The sequence below is a fragment of the Hyperoodon ampullatus genome (assembly GCF_949752795.1).
Source record: "Hyperoodon ampullatus genome assembly, chromosome: 15".
In the NCBI taxonomy this organism is placed as follows: domain Eukaryota; kingdom Metazoa; phylum Chordata; class Mammalia; order Artiodactyla; family Ziphiidae; genus Hyperoodon; species Hyperoodon ampullatus.
The window spans coordinates 19,226,893-19,246,031 of NC_136928.1; the positions used below are offsets into that span (position 1 = coordinate 19,226,893).

At 49.0% G+C, this 19,139-nt stretch overlaps 1 protein-coding gene across 2 annotated transcripts in view; it reads left to right on the plus strand.

The window, feature by feature from the left end:
* Positions 1–14,294, plus strand: part of NPAS2 (neuronal PAS domain protein 2) — a gene marked incomplete at its 3' end in the record, with an annotated part of 111,868 nt that extends 97,574 nt beyond the window's left edge. Inside the window, exons 15-20 of one of the 2 annotated variants that reach the window (XM_079721378.1) lie at positions 1,155–1,301; positions 6,854–7,051; positions 8,896–9,071; positions 9,414–9,506; positions 12,041–12,206; positions 14,133–14,294. In XM_079721378.1, coding sequence (XP_079577504.1) covers positions 1,155–1,301; positions 6,854–7,051; positions 8,896–9,071; positions 9,414–9,506; positions 12,041–12,206; positions 14,133–14,294 — 942 coding nt within the window. Of the gene's footprint in view, positions 1–1,154; positions 1,302–6,853; positions 7,052–8,895; positions 9,072–9,413; positions 9,507–12,040; positions 12,207–14,126 lie in introns of both variants that reach the window. The other variant, XM_079721377.1, reaches the window with a different exon arrangement.
* Between the last annotated feature and the right edge of the window lie 4,845 nt (positions 14,295–19,139).

Consider the following 19,139-nt stretch of genomic DNA (forward strand, 5'->3'; position numbering starts at 1 on the left):
GCCTGGGGACGTGAGGGAGGGTGATGAGGCTTCCATGGCCCCTGGAGGGTTTAGAGTACCATCAGATCCAAGCTTGGGAAGTCCCTGGCCGTCCAGTGGTTGGGGCTTCATGCTTCCACTGCAGGGGGGGCACAGGTTCAACCCCTGGTCAGAGAACTAGGATCCCGCATGCCGCGTGGTACAGCCAAAAATAATCCAAGCCTGTTTGTGAATTGTTCCAGAAGAGCCCTGCTCTCCGGATCAGTTTTAGGATAATGATAGGATCCAAAATTGCACGTGAAGCTGTCACATGCAAATCGTCATGCCCTAGATGAGAGAAAAAAGGGAAGGGGGCTCTCTGATGCCTTGCTTTTTTTTTTTTGAGATATAGTTGCTGAACAATATTGTATAAGTTACAGGTGTACAACACAGTGATTCACAATTTTTAAAGGTTACACTCTATTTATAGTTATTATAAAATATTGGCTATATTGCCTTTGCTGCAGAATATATCATTGTAGCTTATTTATGTTATACTATGATAGCTTATACCACTTACTCCCCTACCCCTACCTTGCCCCTCCCTTTTTCCCTCCCCCCACTGGTAACCACTAGTTTGTTCCCTATATCTGTGAGTCTGTTGCCTTTTTGTTGTAATCACTAGTTTATTTTTTAGATTGCACATATAAATGATCTCATACAGTATTTGTCTTTCTCTAACGGACTTACTTCACTTAGCATAATGCCCTCCAAGTCCATCCATGATGTTGCAAATTCTCATGCCCTGCTTTTGACATTCCTCTCCAAAACCATTTGTCCGTCTAACCGAATTTAGAATATGAGTTTGGAAGCGCTGCACTGCTTACAAAATCATGTCCCAATTCTGTGGCCCTCCCAGACTCCAGTGCAATCAATGAGACCTGCAGGTTCCCATGGGCCTAAGAAAAGCTCGGGGGGTTGGGGGGAGGGTGGGCAAGGGGCCCTGGGCCACCGAGCCCTCAGCCAGAACCCCTGCTCCCTGGCGAGCTCCTCAGCAGTGGGTCAGGGATGCTGCAGAGGGTGGGTAAAGGACCAGAAGTGAAAGAGTGCAGGGCCGCTCAGAGCAGCAGCAACATCTGTCTGCAAGGCTGAAATAACTCTTTCATCGGGTTCTGTGTTTTGGCCCCGCCTTCAAGTTTTCAGCCCAGCTCAGCATGTTCCAGACCATCAAAGACCAGCTGGAGCAGAGGACGAGGATCCTGCAGGCCAACATCCGGTGGCAGCAGGAAGAGCTCCACAAGATCCAGGAGCAGCTCTGCCTGGTCCAGGCCTCCAACGTGCAGGTGATGCCCCCTCCTGGGCCGGTGGTGCGCTGAGCTCCATCCTCGCCCTGCTCTGTGATGTGTCCGCATCCACCCTTGCAGGGGGCAGGCAGGACTTCCTCCAGAGCCCTCTGTGCTGCCTTACTGAGCCCTGCCTCCTAAACAAGTTGAAACCTCCACCAGTGAAGTGCGAGGAATGAATCCCACCTCCTCCATCCCCAGCTCCAGGCCAGACCTGAAATTCACATGACATCCTCTTCACTCACTCCTCACTCCGTTGGGGACATGTTTCCTGCATCACATGCACTTTCTTTCACGTGTTTGGTGGTTGGTCGCCCTGCCCGGACGCTGGCCTCCCTCCTATGGGGTTTTAAACTCCCAGCACGTGTGTTACTACTTTCTGAGCACCCAGCGCAGGCTGCTGACAGAGAGATGGAAGCAGGTCTGCTCTTCCCTCTCATCCAAAGCATGAATGCAGGGAGATATGGGAAATGGTCTGTGCTGTGCACCCTGAACCCTGCAGGGAGCGGCAAAGGAGGTGGGAGCTGGAGGTCAGCACCCTGGCACCCCTGGGCCACCCCACTGCGGCATAGCGATTGGGGCATCATTCTGCATGCTCCGACAGCAGCTGCTTTTAACTGTGACCCCACCCCACCCCACCCCCAGATGTCATGTCTTTGAAGCCTTTCTAGAGATTCTTTCTGGAGGAAAAACTTTATATATTGGATCTCTTTCAAGGATAAATTATTTTCACTTAAATTAGTCCAGGACTATTTTTCTTCCCAAGTGCATGCCCTTGGTTGTAAATGTAGCCAACCTTGGAGTCTGCCCTGAGAGAGGTAAGCATTGGCAGGCACTTGGGGAGACAAAAGGAAGAAGAAGACACCCCTGGGGGAAACGGCTGGAGCACTGGCTCTGCTGCCCCCTGCCCCAGCATCCACACAGCCCTGCGTGTGGACACAATAACACCCCGACGGGCGCAGCCCTGAGCGGAGATGAACGCAGGATAGTGCAGAGGTGTTAGGCAGCCTGGAGACGCCTACAGCCGGCCATCCTGCCTGCCTGGGCCCCCATAGGCGCTCCCGGAGGGCTCTCCAGAAGCCCAGGGACCCCAAGCAGCCGTCTCTGTCCAGCGGGGCCGCTCCCCTCCCCTCCCCTCCCCAAGGCAGGGAAACCCAGTCAGGTGCGCCTGCGCAGAGCCCTGGGCACCAAGCCCCGCCCACAGCCGTGCTCCCAGCCCACAGCCCTTCACCCCGCCCACCTCCTCAGCGACACCCCGAAACTGTCTAGGGACAAGACTGCAGCATTGAGGTGAAAACGCATGGAGTCATCAAGGTGTCAGTCCCTTGTTACTTATCCGTTCCCAGCAGTCTTATTTTCTCACTGATCCAGGGTCCGATGGCTAGAACTCCTGACTCCAATTACTTGAATGGAATTTTTACAGTAACAGGGAGGGAACCCTGAGCGAGAAGCTGCTAAAAGCAAGGTAGGCGGATAAACAGCCGCCTCACGGCAGGGACTTTTCTATTTTCAACTTTAAAGCTGAACTCTTAAATAACCGGGACACAGGGCTATCTCTTTCAGTCCTTGACATGAAGGGTTATTGCTTTTCTTCCTCCTGACAGTGCACTTTGTTGACCCCCAACGTCTAGCACCTGAGCTTTGTAAGGGATGACGTGGGAACCAAGCCTCCTGCGTGTACCTCTCCTGGTTTCTTCCCTGTGACCTTATCTTTGCGGTGGAATTTTCCAATGAACTTGGAAATCCACAGATAGTCAAACCAGGGAACGATTCCTCAAGGAGTCTTTCTTCATGTATTTTTGCAAGTCTAAGGATTTAAAGAAATACGTTCTGAAATGTTTAGCCAAAATGTGACATTAAAAAAAAAAAAAAAAGTGAGTCAAGCATAAAGGGTAAGCAAGTAAAAATTACTCCACTCCTCCCTCCGAGACAAGTCGGGGGATAGATTAAATAAGAGCAAAACGTTGATAATTGCTGAAGCCTAGTGTTGACACATGGGACTTCATTATACAATATCTGTTTTCGGTACTTCTGAAATGCTCTGTAATAATAAGTATTTGTAAAGCTAAGCATATAAGAACAATGACAAACCATACGTGAGCGTAGGATTGGTTTGTTCTGGAAAATGAGAAGTATTTTCCTCCTCTGATGACTTTTTCCACTTGAATTAGGGAACTGTTTTTCTCGTGCTTTCTATAAAACTGACCCCAGAGCCTAGTTACGAAGTCACCTTCCTAAGCTATAAGTCCTCCTTTACCGTCGCTAAAGCAGAGGCGGGAATGCGTACCCAGTGGCGATCCCCCCCGCCCCTCCCCCCGCCCAAGTCCGTTATCCCAAGTTCAGCGGACTTTGCTACCTGGTCGGTCCATGGCTCGGAGCTTTCATTGAGACTATACTATGTGTGCCTGAGATGCTTGCTAAGTATGATTTTTTTTTCCAAAAAAGATTGGGTTATGAGGGAGAGGTTCTCAGGGTGTTGTGTTTGCCCCTAGATGGGGTCATGAAGGGCGCTACATAGAGAGCTGTTCTGTTGAAAAGTTGTCACCCCTTGTGTCCGTGGGAGGTTGCTTCTTAATTTATTTTTGAGAGAGCATTCGCGTCCTCTACTGGCGGTTAAAAGAAATACCGAGAAAGACACCTGTGACAATGGTGTCTTTGATTGGTTCTTTAATCCATCCTTCCACCTTTCCTTCCATCCCTCTATCCATTCGCCATCCATCCACCATCCATCTATCATCCATCCATCCATCCATCCATCCATCCACACACCCACACACCCACACACCCCTCCATCCTTCCATCTGGCAGACACCCAGTATGTACCCCGCCCTTGATTAGGTACTGTGGGGATACAGAGACACACAGGACAGGGTTTCTGCCCTCCGAGAGCATACATCACTGGGACAGAGTAGCAGACCAAGCAATCTCTGCCATAACACAAGCATAAACAGTTTCCCTTCTTTGAGCAAAAGCGTCATCTATCTGTTGATTCATTTATTTATTCTATTCATTCCTCAGATAGTTTTTATATGCCCAGAGAGGCAAAGGAACAAAAGGAGCTTCTTTTTTATTTTAGTAGTATTGTTATTATCTAACATTTATTGAGCACTTAGTACTATGCCTCAGCATAAATCCCATTTAATCTTTTATGAGGTATGTGCTGTTAATGTCACTGTTTTGTTAGTGAGGAAACTAACAGTGACTTTGAAAAGTTTTGAAAATTGCCCAAGGTCATACCACTAGTACATAGTGGGGTTGGAATTTGAACTAAAGTCTGTCCGATTTAAGCTAGATTATACTGCCTGTCATGCATAAAGTTTGCATTTATATGAACTCTAATTAGAAGGTAAATTGTATCCCGCCAGAAAAATGCATGTTATTTAGTTTGAATATTGGGTTTTTGCTGAAGTGTAAATTACCCTGTGTGCTCTAAACAAGCCAGGTCGCTGAGATTGAATAAGGAATTAATCCTAAAGGTTTGGGTGTTGGATCTGAGAGGATGAAGACCCAGAACATTCTTCTTCACTTCTAAAGTGACAGAGAGCCCTCATTCAAAACTGCAGGCTTGGGCTTCCCTGGTGGCGCAGTGGTTGAGAGTCTGCCTGCCGATGCAGGGGACACGAGTTCGTGCCCTGATCCGGGAAGATCCCACATGCCGCGGAGCGGCTGGGCCCGTGAGCCATGGCCGCTGAGCCTGCGCGTCTGGAGCCTGTGCTCCTCAACGGGAGAGGCCGCGGCAGTGAGGGGCCCGCGTACCGCAAAAAAACAAACAAACAAACAAAAAAACTGCAGGCTTTTCTGGTGGGGGTGGGGTATGAAGGAAAGTAGGGAGACCTAGTGGTGTGGCAGGAGGGGCACTAGATGGGAGCCTCGCTCGGGTCTCTGGGAGATGACTTGACACCCCCTACGGAGCGGATGCTTGAACTAACTAACGGCCTGGCGTGATTTCACATCTGTTGTTCCAAAGCCACTCTGTCACTCAGGAGATGTCGGCATGTCAGTTCCATACTGGGTATGAGGTTATGCTACACTGAGTACAGGAATCGAGGTTAAAGCTCCAGATGCTCGGAAGGAGAGAGCCTTAGCCGTCAAAGCTAAGGGCCTAAAATGGAGAGGAACACTGCTTGTCAAGAATCTGATACAGATAATACCAGTTTTTAATGCCCAAGAGGAGCTTTTGTTAAAAGACCTAGCTACAGGTCTTAGGTTTAAATTATTATTGAAATTACTGAAGTTGTTTTTCTTAAGCCTTTAGCATCAATTCACAGATTATATTTTATTTCCACATCTACTGATTTGGCTGAAAATAGCAATGCTTTTACTTGTGTTTGTTCACGTTCAATCAGTTTATAAATTTAACAAATGGTAAATAATCAACATTCTCTACTAAAGCCATTAACTTACAAATTTAATGTATCTGAACCTTTCAAACATTTCACGTACCTAACAAGGCAGACTTATAAACCTAAGAAGTAAAATCTTTGTGGGCACTTAAGGAATTCTTTTAAATTGAATACACCAAACTTATAAACGAGGTGGATCAAGGTTCTCAGAACCACTTACACACTCTTTATAAACTTGATCAAATTCTCTTAAACCTTTCCCATTAAAACAACCAGGCTGATATATCGCAGCCTGTTGACTGTCTGAGACATCTTAGATAACAAATAGAGATTAGTATGGTGATTGTAAAACGTATTCTTTTTTTTTTTTTTTTTTTTGCAGTACGTGGGCCTCTCACTGCTGTGGCCTCTCCCGTTGCGGAGCACAGGCTCCGGACGCACAGGCTCAGCGGCCATGGCTCACGGGCCCAGCCGCTCCGCGGCATGTGGGATCTTCCCGGACCGGGGCACGAACCCGTGTCCCCTGCATCGGCAGGCGAACTCTCAACCACTGCGCCATGCCACCAGGGAAGCCCCAAAAACGTATTCTTAAACATCATCTTAAAGTACATGGACTTGATGTTATGTCATCCTTTGGATTTATTTGCTTTCCTGGGAATGCAGAGGCAACTAATTAACCAGAGCAGATCTGCCCTCTCAGCTGGAAGCTGGGGTGGAAGATGCTAATCGTAGGATGGGTACAGACCATGGTCACGGTCAGAGGTTCAAGACCAGGCACAGGTCCTACTGCCAGGACGATGCGCCCCACACCACTGGTCAGCCAACCCTCTGCCACTGTGATTGCATCATTCCCTCCATTCACAAGATGTGTTTCCTTCTAATAAGAAATGGATAAGCCAACCCAGACTAAGCAAGCATATCAAGTGACATATCTGGGTCTCAGCATCTTTCACACTGTTAGAACCCCAGTCGCTCAACCGGAAACTTCTTGAGGGCAGGGTCAGCATCCGTCTGACCCACTTCCCCTCTCCGGGCCATGCACTCTGCTGGTGGCATCCCAGGCACTCAGTCCAGTGGGTGAACCTCCCCAGGCAGGTCAGAGAGAGCGAGAAACCTGCCATCTTGCCGTGGACAGGCCATACAAAGAAGGTGCAGGCCTGTGAAGGCACTGTGATCCCAGCCTAAAAAGCGTTTTGCTTCTGCTTCCAGATGTTTCTGCAGCAGCCAGATGTATCCCTGAGCTTCAGCAGTGCCCAGCGGCCCGAGGCTCAGCAGCAGCTCCAGCAGAGGTCGGGCCCAGGCCCCCAGCCCCCGCTCGCGGCCAGCCCTCAGCTTCTGGGGCAGATGGCCTCTGCCCAGGTCACAAGCCAGCACCTGCTCAGAGACTCGAGTGTGATATCAACCCAGGTAAACATGCTCGTCTCCAGACTCAGTCCTTGCCACCCGCAGACCAGTCTTCGTGAACCAGAAACCTACTTCCCCTATGACCGGAGCTGGATGATGATGGTGGGGTTTTTCTTTTCTTTATTTTGTCACTTGGAAGCCCCAAGTTCTATTGGTTTCCTTCTCTGTTTTATCAGTATATTAAAATACCTTAAAGGTATCATGCAGGGAATTCCCTGGCAGTCCAATTGTTAGTACTCCACGCTTTCGTGCTTTCACTGCCGAGGGTGCAGGTTCGATCCCTAGTTGGGGAACTAAGATCCCGCAAGCCGTGCGGTGCAGGGGGAACAAATAAATAAATAAAAGGAACAACTTTATTTAAAAAAAAAAAAAAAAGAGGTATCATGCAGCTGAAACTTTCAGCTCTGATCCTGAGCTGGGCTGGAGGTGGATATGGCCATCCCAGACATGCACGCTGAAAGCCACACGTCCCCACATGCATGTCCTTGGTGCCCATCACCGACTGCTGGTTTTAGCCATTATCAGTGTGAGAGCACAGTTATCCACTTCTGTTCATCATCCCTTTCCCCAGGGCCAGCAAGCTTCTCCCAGTCCCCCAGATTCCCTGCTGAGCCCCATCCTCACAGCCATTACCACTTACTACAAGCCACCAGTGACCTTGCAGTCTGACAGGGTGACCCATCAGTCAAAGACACTGAATCCAATGGAATCGAGAAGTTCTGAGCCCTCGTTTCCAGATGATCACAGCTTGGAAGGCAGGATACAGCCTCTCCTGAAGCCTCTTATATTCACATGGATTCAGTGACATCTGCTGGGCTCCCAGGGGAGCAAAGATAAATGAGAGCTGTCCTTGACCCCAAGGAGTTTCTAGTCTAGCAGGAGTTCTGGGACATAAACATTGATGTACAATAAAATATGGAGAAGTCTATGTATACGAGAGTTCCTCCATCTTCACCCAGATTTAAGGATTTTACTTTAAAATGCAGCCTTTTGGTTCTAAAGGTTAACAGGAAAATTAATGGATGAGACTAGCCAAGAACATTCTGGAGAAGAAAAAAACTGAGGTAGGATTTACACCATGTTCAAAGATTTTGTAAAAGCTCTGAGAATGTGGCGGTACCATCATATTAATGGTGTTAGTGAAACAGAGTGGAAAACCCAAAAAGCAAAAGCACATGCAAGCTCATTCCCTCATTCATTTACAATTTCACTCAACAAATGCATGCCAGGCACTAAGTCCTGAGCACTGAGGGGCTGCAGTGAACAAAAGAGAAATGGAAAAAAATCTCTGATCCAAGTGGGGAGAGAGAGAAACAAACAAGGGACAATTAACAGTGTGACAATTGGTGATGTGAGACGGCTGGGGAAGGTGGGCAAAGGGCTGGAGATTCACTGAGAAGGTAATATGCGAGCAAGGAACTGAGCCGGTGAGAGAAGGAGGCATACTGGTATCAGAAGGAGGCATACTGGTATCAAGGAGAAGAGCATTCCACGTAGAGGAAGTGCAAAGGCCCTGGGGCAGGGGTGGGCCTGGTGACTTAGAGAGTCAGCAAGGAGATCCACGAGTCGGGAGTGGAATCTGTGAAGCAGAAAGTAGTTCCTAGTTCCGTTCAATGCACGTTGGTTGCTTGCCTGCCGCAAGCCCGGCACTGTCCTAGCCCCAAAGGATTTAAAGAACCCTTGAGATGCTTACAATCCAACGGGAAAGACAAGTTCACAGCTCAGTCAATAGTCATTGGGTCCTAAGCGAGTGCAAAGGCCAAAGTGGGTAAAAGACAGAGGTTCTGGGGAGGTGATACCTGAGTTGACTTGAAGGTTTACCTTTCTCGCTGCAATGGCTGCTCCAGGGTCCAAAGCCATTGAGAAGCCCGCAGATGATGCAGGGGAACAGCCTGACACCCCAGTTCAGCAGCACCTCTGCTGTGCTCCCGCCGGCTCTGAGCCTGACCACGCCTGCTTCCACCTCCCAGGAGGCCAGCCAGGGCCAGCCCAGCCCGGACTTCAGCCACGATCGGCAGCTCAGGTGCGGACACTGTCCTTGTTGGAAAGATAACTGAGATGTAGTTTTATACCATTCGTTTCTGGTCTTCTTCCTGCTGGAGATGGAGGCAAAGTTCAGACCATTAGCCTCTAAAGCCTCTGCAGCTGATCTCAGCTCAGGAAGCAGCAGGACAGGGCTAGGGTCTTGATGGCCAGAGGAAGCGACCTGCTGCCTCAAGGATCCTCTGAGGACGGAGCAGGCCCAGTGGGGATCCGGGTCAGCCAGAAAGGGCGCAGGCAAGCTGGGCAGGCGCTGGGTCAGCCTGTGGGCCTGCAGCGTGGGCACTGATCGAAGCTGCCCGTTTATTTCTTCCTCTGCTCGAAGGCTGCTGCTGAGTCAGCCCATCCAGCCCATGATGCCCGGGCCCTGTGACGCGAGGCGGCCCTCAGAGGTCAGCAGGCCTGGACGGCAAGTCAGGTAGGTGGCCCGGGGGCGGGGGGAGGAAGAGAGCCACACCGAGCGGTCTCAGGCTGCCAGGGTTTCACCTGCCTGGACCAGCTGCACCCCTTGTGAGCCTGGCACTACAGGCAGGGTCCACCCCCTTCGAAAGGACTCCTCCTCTCAGCTATTCTTTCTCCATTCCCCATGGCGGGAGAGAAAACTGTGTCGGCATCCCATGCTGAGAACGGGACCCAGAGGAAACTATTAGTTATACGTCAAGTTTGTCACCAGCTTCCGATCTTTGCAGGTCTAAGTGGTAACGTCCCAGGTAAATGGAGCCTTCCCCGCCTTCCCGAGGGCACTCCCGCAGCCCCAGCTGACCGGCAGATGCTGGCAAATTCCACGGGCACACCCAGCTCACCTGCTCTGTGGTGTGGTTCCGGTGCCGTGCCGGGGACTGGAACCCCCTGCAGATGTGGGACTCTCCTGCCCTCGCAGACATGCAAGCTTCTCTCTCTCTTCTCCCCCGGGCTCTTTGCTTGCAACCCTCGGGACCCGAAGAAGCAGCTTTGCTTTGCCGTTGAATTATTAGGGACAGAGGTTACTGAAGACAGAGGAGGGAATACTTGAAAAGCTATTGGAAAATAGTTTCTAGCCCTTTGAAATGAAGCAGACACCATTGTCGTAAAAACACTGGTTTATTTTGTGTCAGAAGTTCCCGGGGACAGCGCTAGCTGATGAGGTCTCCGCGCCCCATGCGAGGGCCTTGCAGCCATCCCCTGGGGCCGTCCCCTCCGCTTCCTTCCTCCTGTGCCCTCCTTCAGCCAGCAAAAATAGTAACATTGGATGGTTACTGCGTCTTCTGAGGGTTGGGGCCTGTACCTACATCCGTGAAAACCCTATGATGGTAGAGGCGGGCAGGGGCTGGGCACTGCGGGGAAGCCACCTTCAGGTTCTCTGGTGATGCTCTCGATCAGACAGGGGGTGCGGGGAATGTTGGTTTTGGTTTCTGACTGTTCTTTCCAAGTGATCCAAATAAGTGGAAACAAAAGAGTCTTGTGACATCGCTGTCCAGAGATGCTTAAAATGCAGTGAACTAGGCAAAACTGTTACTTCTTTCCTCTGGGAACTCTAGAGGAAAACTGCCATTTTCGGTCAAGCCAATAATTTATACCTTCCCCACCTTCTCTTCCAGGCGTGACCTAACACTCCATCTTCTAGGACGGGTCAGGGTCTGCCTGCCACACACAGAGGCCCCTTCAGGGGAATTCTGGAATCCCCAATGCCTGTTACCAATGACCCATGCAGAGATATAACATTTCTAAAAATATAATGCTAAATGGACTTCTCTGTAGTGTCTTTAAATATCTGTTCCGGGTCTGGGCTCCTCCAGAGCTTTCCCAAACAGCCTTCCCCTTGTTATTGGACCGTTTTCATTAACTACTCTTTCTTTAAAAAAAAAAAAAAAAAAAAAAGTATATTCTACATAACATGAAATTTACCATTTTTGAGTGTATAGTTCAGTGGCATTAAGTACATGCACACTGTTGTGCAGCCATCACCACTGCATCTTTAGAACTTTTTCATCATCTGAAACTGAAGCTCTGTCCCCATTAAAGCCTAATTCCCCATTCGCTCTTCCCCCAGTGCCTGGCACCCGCCCATCTGCCTTCTGTCTCTATGAACTTGTCTCTTCTAGGTACCTCATCTAAGTGGAATCGTACAGTATTTGTATCTTGTGATGGGCTTATTTCACTCAGTATAATGTCCTCAAGGCTCACCCATGTCGTAGCACGTGACAGAATTTCCTTCCTTTCTAAGGCTGAATAATGGTCCACTGTCTGTATAGAGCACGTTTTGTTTATCCATCACCCATCGACAGACACTTGGGTTGCTTCCACTTTTTGGTTATTGTAAAAAATGCTGCTATGATCATGGATGTACAAATATCTGTTTTAGTTCCTACCTTCACTTTTTGGGGGCATATACCCAGAGGTGGAATTGCTGGATCGGATGGTAATGCTAAGTTTAATTTTCTGAGGAAACTTCGTACTGTTTTGCACAGCAGCTGTACCATTTTACACTCCCACCAACAGTGCACAAGGGTTCCAGTTTCTCCACATCCTTGCCAACACTTGTTCTGTTCTGGTTTTTCTCATAGTAGCATTGTAATGGGTGTGAAGCGGTGTCTCATTTTGATTTTGATTTCCATTTCCCTGATGACGAATGCTATCGAACATCTCTTCACGTGCTGATTGGCCATTTGTAGCTTTTCTTTACAGCGCTGTCTGTTCAAGCCCTTTGCCCATTTTTTAATCAGGTTGTTTGCGTTTGTTGTGATGGCTGAGTTGTAGGAGTTGTATTTATAGTCTGGATGTCAACCTCTTATTAGATATATGATTTGCAAAGGTTTTTCTGGCAGCCTTTTCCCTGCATGGATAGAGTGACGCACACAAGTCTTCAATTGTGATGAAATCCACTCTGTCTCTTTTTCCTCTTTTTGCCCATGTTCTTGGTGTCATGTCAATAGCGTTTTTTTTTAAAGGTCTTTCTTACGTGTCACCGAACAGGTATCCACAGAGCCAGGCCGTGTGTCCAAACCCAGACGTGCACACCACCACCAGCAGCGCCTCGACCCCTGTCCTGCTGATGGGGCTTCACCCCCACTTCCCCACCTCCCAGCCGTCGCCCCTGAAGCCCGCGCAGACCCAGCAGCAGCCTCCGTGCTTCCTGCAGGTGGGGCCGGGCTGCACCCGGGGCGGGGGAGACAGGGCCGAGCCCCCAGCCCAGGCCTGACAGGCCCTCCCTCCCGGGCTTTCAGTAGGGCTCTGGTCCTCAGTATCAAAATAAGCCCCAGACAGATTCATAGTTGAATCTTCATAGTTTCTAAAGTTTATAATGCTCAAAGTTGGTAAAGTCTGTGTATATACAGTGTGAGAAATTTAGAAGCAGCTCTTATGCCTCATGTGGTTATGTGCTAAAAAGGTCCGTTTTTTTAAAAGTAATTTTTATTATGGTGTCTGGAGTTTTTAGAGCAAAAATCAGACACTGATTGCTATGTTTGTTGGACTTGTTAGTGTGTTTATATTGCAGAGTCTCATACAAATATAAAATTAAATCATGTTTAAAGATTCATCAAACTTCCTATAAATGAATGAGATGACGTTGCATGGAATTGGGGCTGTCCAGGAGAATGGGGGGCATGTTTCCTCGTGGTCACTTCTTCCAGCAAGTGCCACGTACACTGGCAGGAAGGAGGGGAGAGCCAGTGGCTGGGGCTTCAGATGGGACAGAAATGTCTGCTGGGGCTCTGGCCTTCCCTCCCGCACTTGCCCGGGTGCCCCTTCCTGTCCCAGCCCGGCCCTGGCACGTGGGGCCTCCTCCCCGGCCTCCAGCCCCTAACCGCACCCCACCCCCAACTTGGGCCCCTTCAAAGCCATAGGGGGCTGAGCAAGGTGACTGCGGTGCAGAGTCTTCCTTGAGGTCTAGAATGTAATTGAATTCCAAAGCTGCTCAACGATGGTATAGTGTTCAAATCTCCCTGACTCCAGGCCTAGTGGGAGTCAACTCAAGACGTCAGCTTTGCCTGTTCCGTCAGCCCGCAGGACCCCCAAGGGATCTGGGCTGGGAAATGATGGGGTGTGAGAAGGCAGGGAGCGTCTGGGGGCGAGTTAGAGGCCGCCCATATATTCCTTCATCGGGAGTGACAGATGCGTTGGCAGGGCGCAGGGTACAAAGGGCGCTCAGGGGCCTTGAGCGCAGGGGGACAGGGGACATCGCAGAGGGCGCCCAGGCCTGGGTCTGTGTGGGTGGAGCACTGTGGCTAGGGTGGCCTGGCGGTCCAGTGGTTACGACTCCGCGCTGCCACTGCCAGGGGCACAGGTTCAGTCCCCGCTCGGGAAACTAAGATCCCTGCATGACATGCTGCCGGCTTGGCCAAAAAAAAAAGAGGGGTGGGGGCGGGGAGAGGCCCTGGTGGAGAAGGGACGGGGGCGGGGGGATGCTCCAACTGGGGGATGGCTGAGTGGGGGCGGAGGGGACAGTGTTCCAGCAGGTGAGGCAGCCTGAGCCGGAGTGGGGGAGCAGCCATGCCTGGGTGGCTTGGGAAGCAGGACAGACCAGATCGCTTGGCAGAGGGGAGATTTCATGGATGGGGGGACCGTGGGAGGTGAGATGGAAGGATCCAGAGTTAACGTTTGACCAGTTGAAGGTTCTGAGCTGCAAATTAGGATGCTTCCTGGTGGATGCCGGCCAGTGGTAGTATTTGGAAGTAGTTCTGGAATCAGGGGCCACCGGTGAAAAGTAGGCAGACGGCACGCGGGCTCGGATGCTGCCCCATCCATTATGTGCGTGTGGTCTCAGGTTCCAACATCCCAAAACCCACAGGCGACGTGGAGCACGTGCTCAGGAAACCGTTCCCCGGCAGCCCAGGCCCGGCCGCTGGGCCAGGAGGAACCCCTAGCGCTGGCAGAGAGCTGGGCTTCAGAATTCGCACCCCTCTGGCAGAGCCTCAGCTTCCTCTCTCCCCGCCTGGCACTCCCCCAGGCCCCGGCCGGGGAGGAGGGTCTTTATTCTGACCACATCACCGCCCCAGCCATTGGGGGAGGAGTCCCTGAAGCGCAGAACCTCCCCTGGAGCCGTTTCCTTTCTTTCCAGGTGCAGGCACCAACCTCTTTGCACAGTGACCCGCAGGACTCGCTCCGCCTCTCCACCTACTCGCAGCAGCCAGAGACCCTGGGCTACCCACCTCCCGCACCCTCGCGCCCTCCCCGAAGGCTCAGCAGCCTGTCTGAGTCCTCAGGCCTCCAGCAGCTACCCCGGTAGTGCCCTGGCGCCTCAGTTGGGTCACATCAGCTTTAACCAATGGACGGTCATTGGGGGGGATGGCCAGGGAGTTGGGGAGAAGAATTTAAAGGACACCCCGGCTTTCGTGCGCACCGCATCCGTTTCAGAGCTCCTGAATGGCGACCACGTCTGAGCACAGCGGCCGGCCCATGGAAGTGGGCAGGGACACCGGCCGTGTTTCCCTGTCCCTGCACTTTACGGCCACAGTCTACAGCCATACCTGGAAGGGACCGCGGTCCCCACGGGAGTGCATCACTTAGTTCACCTTAGTGACGGCTCATCTCGCTGCATCCTGCCCCCGCCCCCGGAGCGCGCCGGTCACTCCCACCGCTGCCGCCCGTGCGCACGTGCTCATTGGCCTGCGCTCTCTTGACTCTCTTTCCTCTGCATTGGAGAAGCACCGGGTCAGGGATTTGTTGAAGAGAGAGAATAAAGAGATGATTTTTTCGTTATTTTTAGATGATTGCTTCTGTTTTAATTTGCACAGCTGCACAAGGAGATAACTTAGGCACCTTCTTTTCTTAAAAATACGGTCTCCTCTCATGACTTCATTTGGAGACCCCAGTAACAAAAACAGCCCACCGATCAGATGGCAAAGCTGGTGGTCAGTCACCAGGCTGCAGCGCCACACCCTCCGGCCTGACCCTAATGGAATAAGGCTTTTCACCCCACACCGTTCCGGTGGGGTTTGGTTTGGTTTGGTTTGGTTTTGGGTGGGTTTTTTTGCCCCCGAATATAACACTGGACTGTTTCCTGTTTACTTCGGCGATTACAACCACGAAGGCGGACTCAAAGCAAAGCACAATCCCGCAGCTGACGTTCTGGAATTCTAGTTGAGGACTTGAGGACTGGGAAGGTTTTACCAGCCAGAGGGGTCTGTGGAGCGGCAGGTCCCCAGGAAGCCCCATCACGTGCTGGCCCTTGGAATGAGAATGCTGCATCTTTCTACATATCTTTCCTGATAAGACCGAGGATTGGATTTTCCTTTTCAAAATGCACTTTGCTTTTTTTGTATGTTTTGTTATGTTGAGATGTTTCTAAAGAAAAGATTTTATGTAATTATAAGATGAAGTGTAGTGAATTGTACAGCTGTTGTAATAAGGACCTATTTCTATATAAAATAAAATTGTATGGATTATGTGTAAATTATTTTGTATCTGAGACACCAGTTCCTTTCCCAAATATAAGAGGATAAAAGTTTTCTTGTGTATTTCTGTGAGTGGACATTTTGTAATAAATTAACAAATTTGTATGATTTCCTTTGGAGGCAGTTTCTGTCCCTTGTTCTAGATGCACGCATACATCTTTTCATCAATAAACTTTTTTTTTTTAATTTCAAGATGTTTTTAAGGATAATCAAAGATATGGAAAAGGCGGGAGCAAGCAACAAGTAAGCCGGGTAATGACCTTAGGTTATTTGACTTCAACATGTGCTTCAGCCTGTCGGGATCCTGATCTTCATTTGAGAGATTGTGCCAGAAGAAAACACCAGTTTACTGTAGAAATGACAGCAAAACAAAGTGACAGAACCAGAAGTTCCTGGAAACATCTCCACCTTAGAGACACAGGTAATCCATGGAGATGGCCAAGCTGTTATCCACCAAAGCAGGCATAGCCCATAATTAAACTCACCTGGGCTGGAGTTGCATGGGCTCTGCCTGCTAGCACTTAGGTATCAGTGATGTGCCCAGGGTTTGTGTGTCTGTGTGGGAGATGTGTACCCACGTCATGTGGACGGGGGAGATACAGCAATAGCAGACATCCCCCCCTTTTCCATGAGGCTTCAGCACACTGGAGTGAGGGTGCCCTGGCACACCGTGATTGAGAATCACTGACATGGCCATGCTCAGCAGAGCCCTTTCTACAAGCATTGGCCCAAGAGAACTAAGTTCCTTTCCTTGCTCCATCACAGGAGTTCTGTGCTTCTACCTGCTTCCCTGTAAAATAGGGGAAACTCCTCTCCGTTCACTGGCCAGGATCAGTTTTCAGTGGCATCAGAGGCTGCCAGGTAACTACATCAAAAGGAGTTTTATTATTCACACAACTGCAATATTCCTGAAAACAGGTAAGTCTAAATATTTTGCATATATTAGGATCGTTTACTCTTTAAAGGAACCCTCTTTTTAAAACAAAAAGTCTGTGTGACACTGGATTACCTATTTTGTAATTTAACTGTTTTGTAAATTCAAAGGTTTACAGATCTGATTTTTCTGTAAAAGAATTTGTATTTTAATTGGCTGTCAGAATCTGCACTTCTAAGTAGAACAACTTTTTAAATGGAAACAGCGTATTTGTTTTCCTAGGATTTTCTAGCTGGAAGCCATTAGAAAAGGGTGGAGTATGTCACGCTACTAATTTAATTTAGTATTGCTTAAACCTTACACATATTCAGAGTCTGGATAAACTCAGAAAACTCTTATTGGGTAATATTTCTTTAAACCCACATAACATCAGGGGAACTTTAATCCCTTAGCTTTTGATCCATTTAATTTTTCTCATTAAAAGACTGTTTTGCGGGCTTCTCTGGTGGCGCAGTCGTTGAGAATCTGCCTGCCGATTCAAGGGACACGGGTTTGTGCCCTGGTCCGGGAAGATCCCACATGCCGCGGAGCGGCTAGGCCCGTGAGCCATGGAAGACTATTTTGCAATCCTGTTCTGTTTCGAGAAAAGCCATGACCTTTCTATTTGGAAAACTATAAAGTCTTGGCTCATGAGAAGTGACTGAAATGTGAACTCTGGAATACACCAAATTTTAGAATATTTTAAACTAACTCAATTAAATGTAGTATCTTCTGTCTCTAATGGCAACTAACGTCCATTAAATTAATTTAAAATTTTTGTTTATACAGGCAACACGGTGAACTGATCAACTATGAGATCATTCTAAGTCATGACGTGTTGGGCTCTTGCCAAAATTATCTGGTAAAATGTGGGTGTTGGGTAGAAAATTGCTTCAGTTTCTCTCTTCACTTTATGTGAAGCCTGAAGGTTTTAAAGTCATCCCTTAATAACCTAGACAAATAACTAATTTGGATCCTCCAGAGACATGACATATGTGGCTTTTTGGACACAGATGTATGAACTTCACACAATGCCTATATGCGATAGTACAAACGATAGCATACTTCTGTATGCATAACATGGTCGACTAAATAGCTGAAATATACAGCCTTATGGTATCTGTGAAGCAGCTTTATTTTTCCGGGTGAATAAAGCTCATCAGAAAGAAAAAAAAAATTTCCTTTAGAATTATTCCCTAACCAGCCAATGTCCAGTTATGGGAGAAGCAGGGTAACCAGTCAGCACATTCACTGAAATAATACAGGCCTTAAAATATATACTCCAATATTGGGTTACCACTTTATACACACTTAAAAGGTCCTGAATTGAATTCACTATGTGACTCAACTTCCTTTAAAACCATCTGCCCCTCCCGAAGTCCCCACCTCTTTCACTGGAGCCACGACCCCACCCATCGACATAAACTGAAAAACTTTATCCTCCACGCTGGTAAATTCCTTTCTGTCAGAGGGGATTTTGTACGTGGAAAGATAGTCACCATTAAATGTAAGTCATTTAATGTCCAACTGACTAATCTTATAAATTTACCGATTAGCATTCTTTTAACCATTAAATAGTCAACATTTCCCTTATTAATCACATACTACTTAAACAACAAATGGGTCAATATTTAGGAATTTACCCCCCAAATTTCCCCAATTATGAAAAGAGATTACAAATAATTAACCCTTGTAAGAATTAAAATCTCAAGTCTGATACAGAAGCTTTCTTAAAAGTTCTAAAAGGATCCACTATATATATATATATATATAGAGAGAGAGAGAGAGAGAGAGAGAGAGATCTTTACATCAAAACTGGTTGCAAAATGTGAATATCACAGATTTAACGTGTTTTGTATTTTACTCTATGCTCATGCTCACACCTTCTCAGCGCTCCGGTTTTAACATACCTTTCTAGGGTTTCAGTAACTCACCCAGCAAAGTTTTTACACCTCCCTAGGTTTAAGGATCTCATCATGCCCTCACCCCCTCCAAAAGAGAATGCAATTTCTGATCAGCAGACTGAAGGTCCAGAGTTGTGAACCCGTGGGTTTGGCCTGGGGACGCGCGACTTGGCTCTGTAGTCTGTCAACTCACACCCGACTTCCTGGCGTCAGGTTCCTCCCTTTTCATTCTCAAGGTACGTATCTTACATCAGGTGTTGGATAAAAGTGCTGCTTCTATTGCTATTATTGGGCCACTTTGTTGTGATAGAGCGAAAACAGGTGTTTCTTTAAGGTCATGAAATCACATTGATTTCTCCAATATAATAGACTGTATATAGTATTTTACTCTCCCTTTCTAAGGTGATTTTGTCAACTACTAACAGTCTCCTAAATTGACATTTCATATAGTCAGTTACAAACTGGCGCTTTTGATTTCGAAACACTTCTTGTGCAGGCCTCTGCTCTGCCCCGCTCCTCGCCCCTAGCGCAGGTCCCGCTGCGGCTGATCGCGGCCCCCCACCCAACCCCGAGAGGCTCCCCGGTCCGGGCAGCGAGGACGCCCTTCTCGCGAGCCCGCTCTGCCCGACCGGAGCCCCTCCAGGGCGGCAGCCGCGTCAGTCATCTCCGGGCCTCCAGCCGGGAACACAGGGTCAGACACCGCTGGACGAATCACTGAGCGAGTGGGAAAAACAGAAGAGCGACTTCCCTCTCCGCCCTGCTCTCCTCCACCTGGGGACCAAGGTCCGGTTTCCTCTGAAGAGTAAGACCGGAGGCGCAAGTCCCTCCCACACTCGTTCGCGCGCAGGAGGCGGGGACGC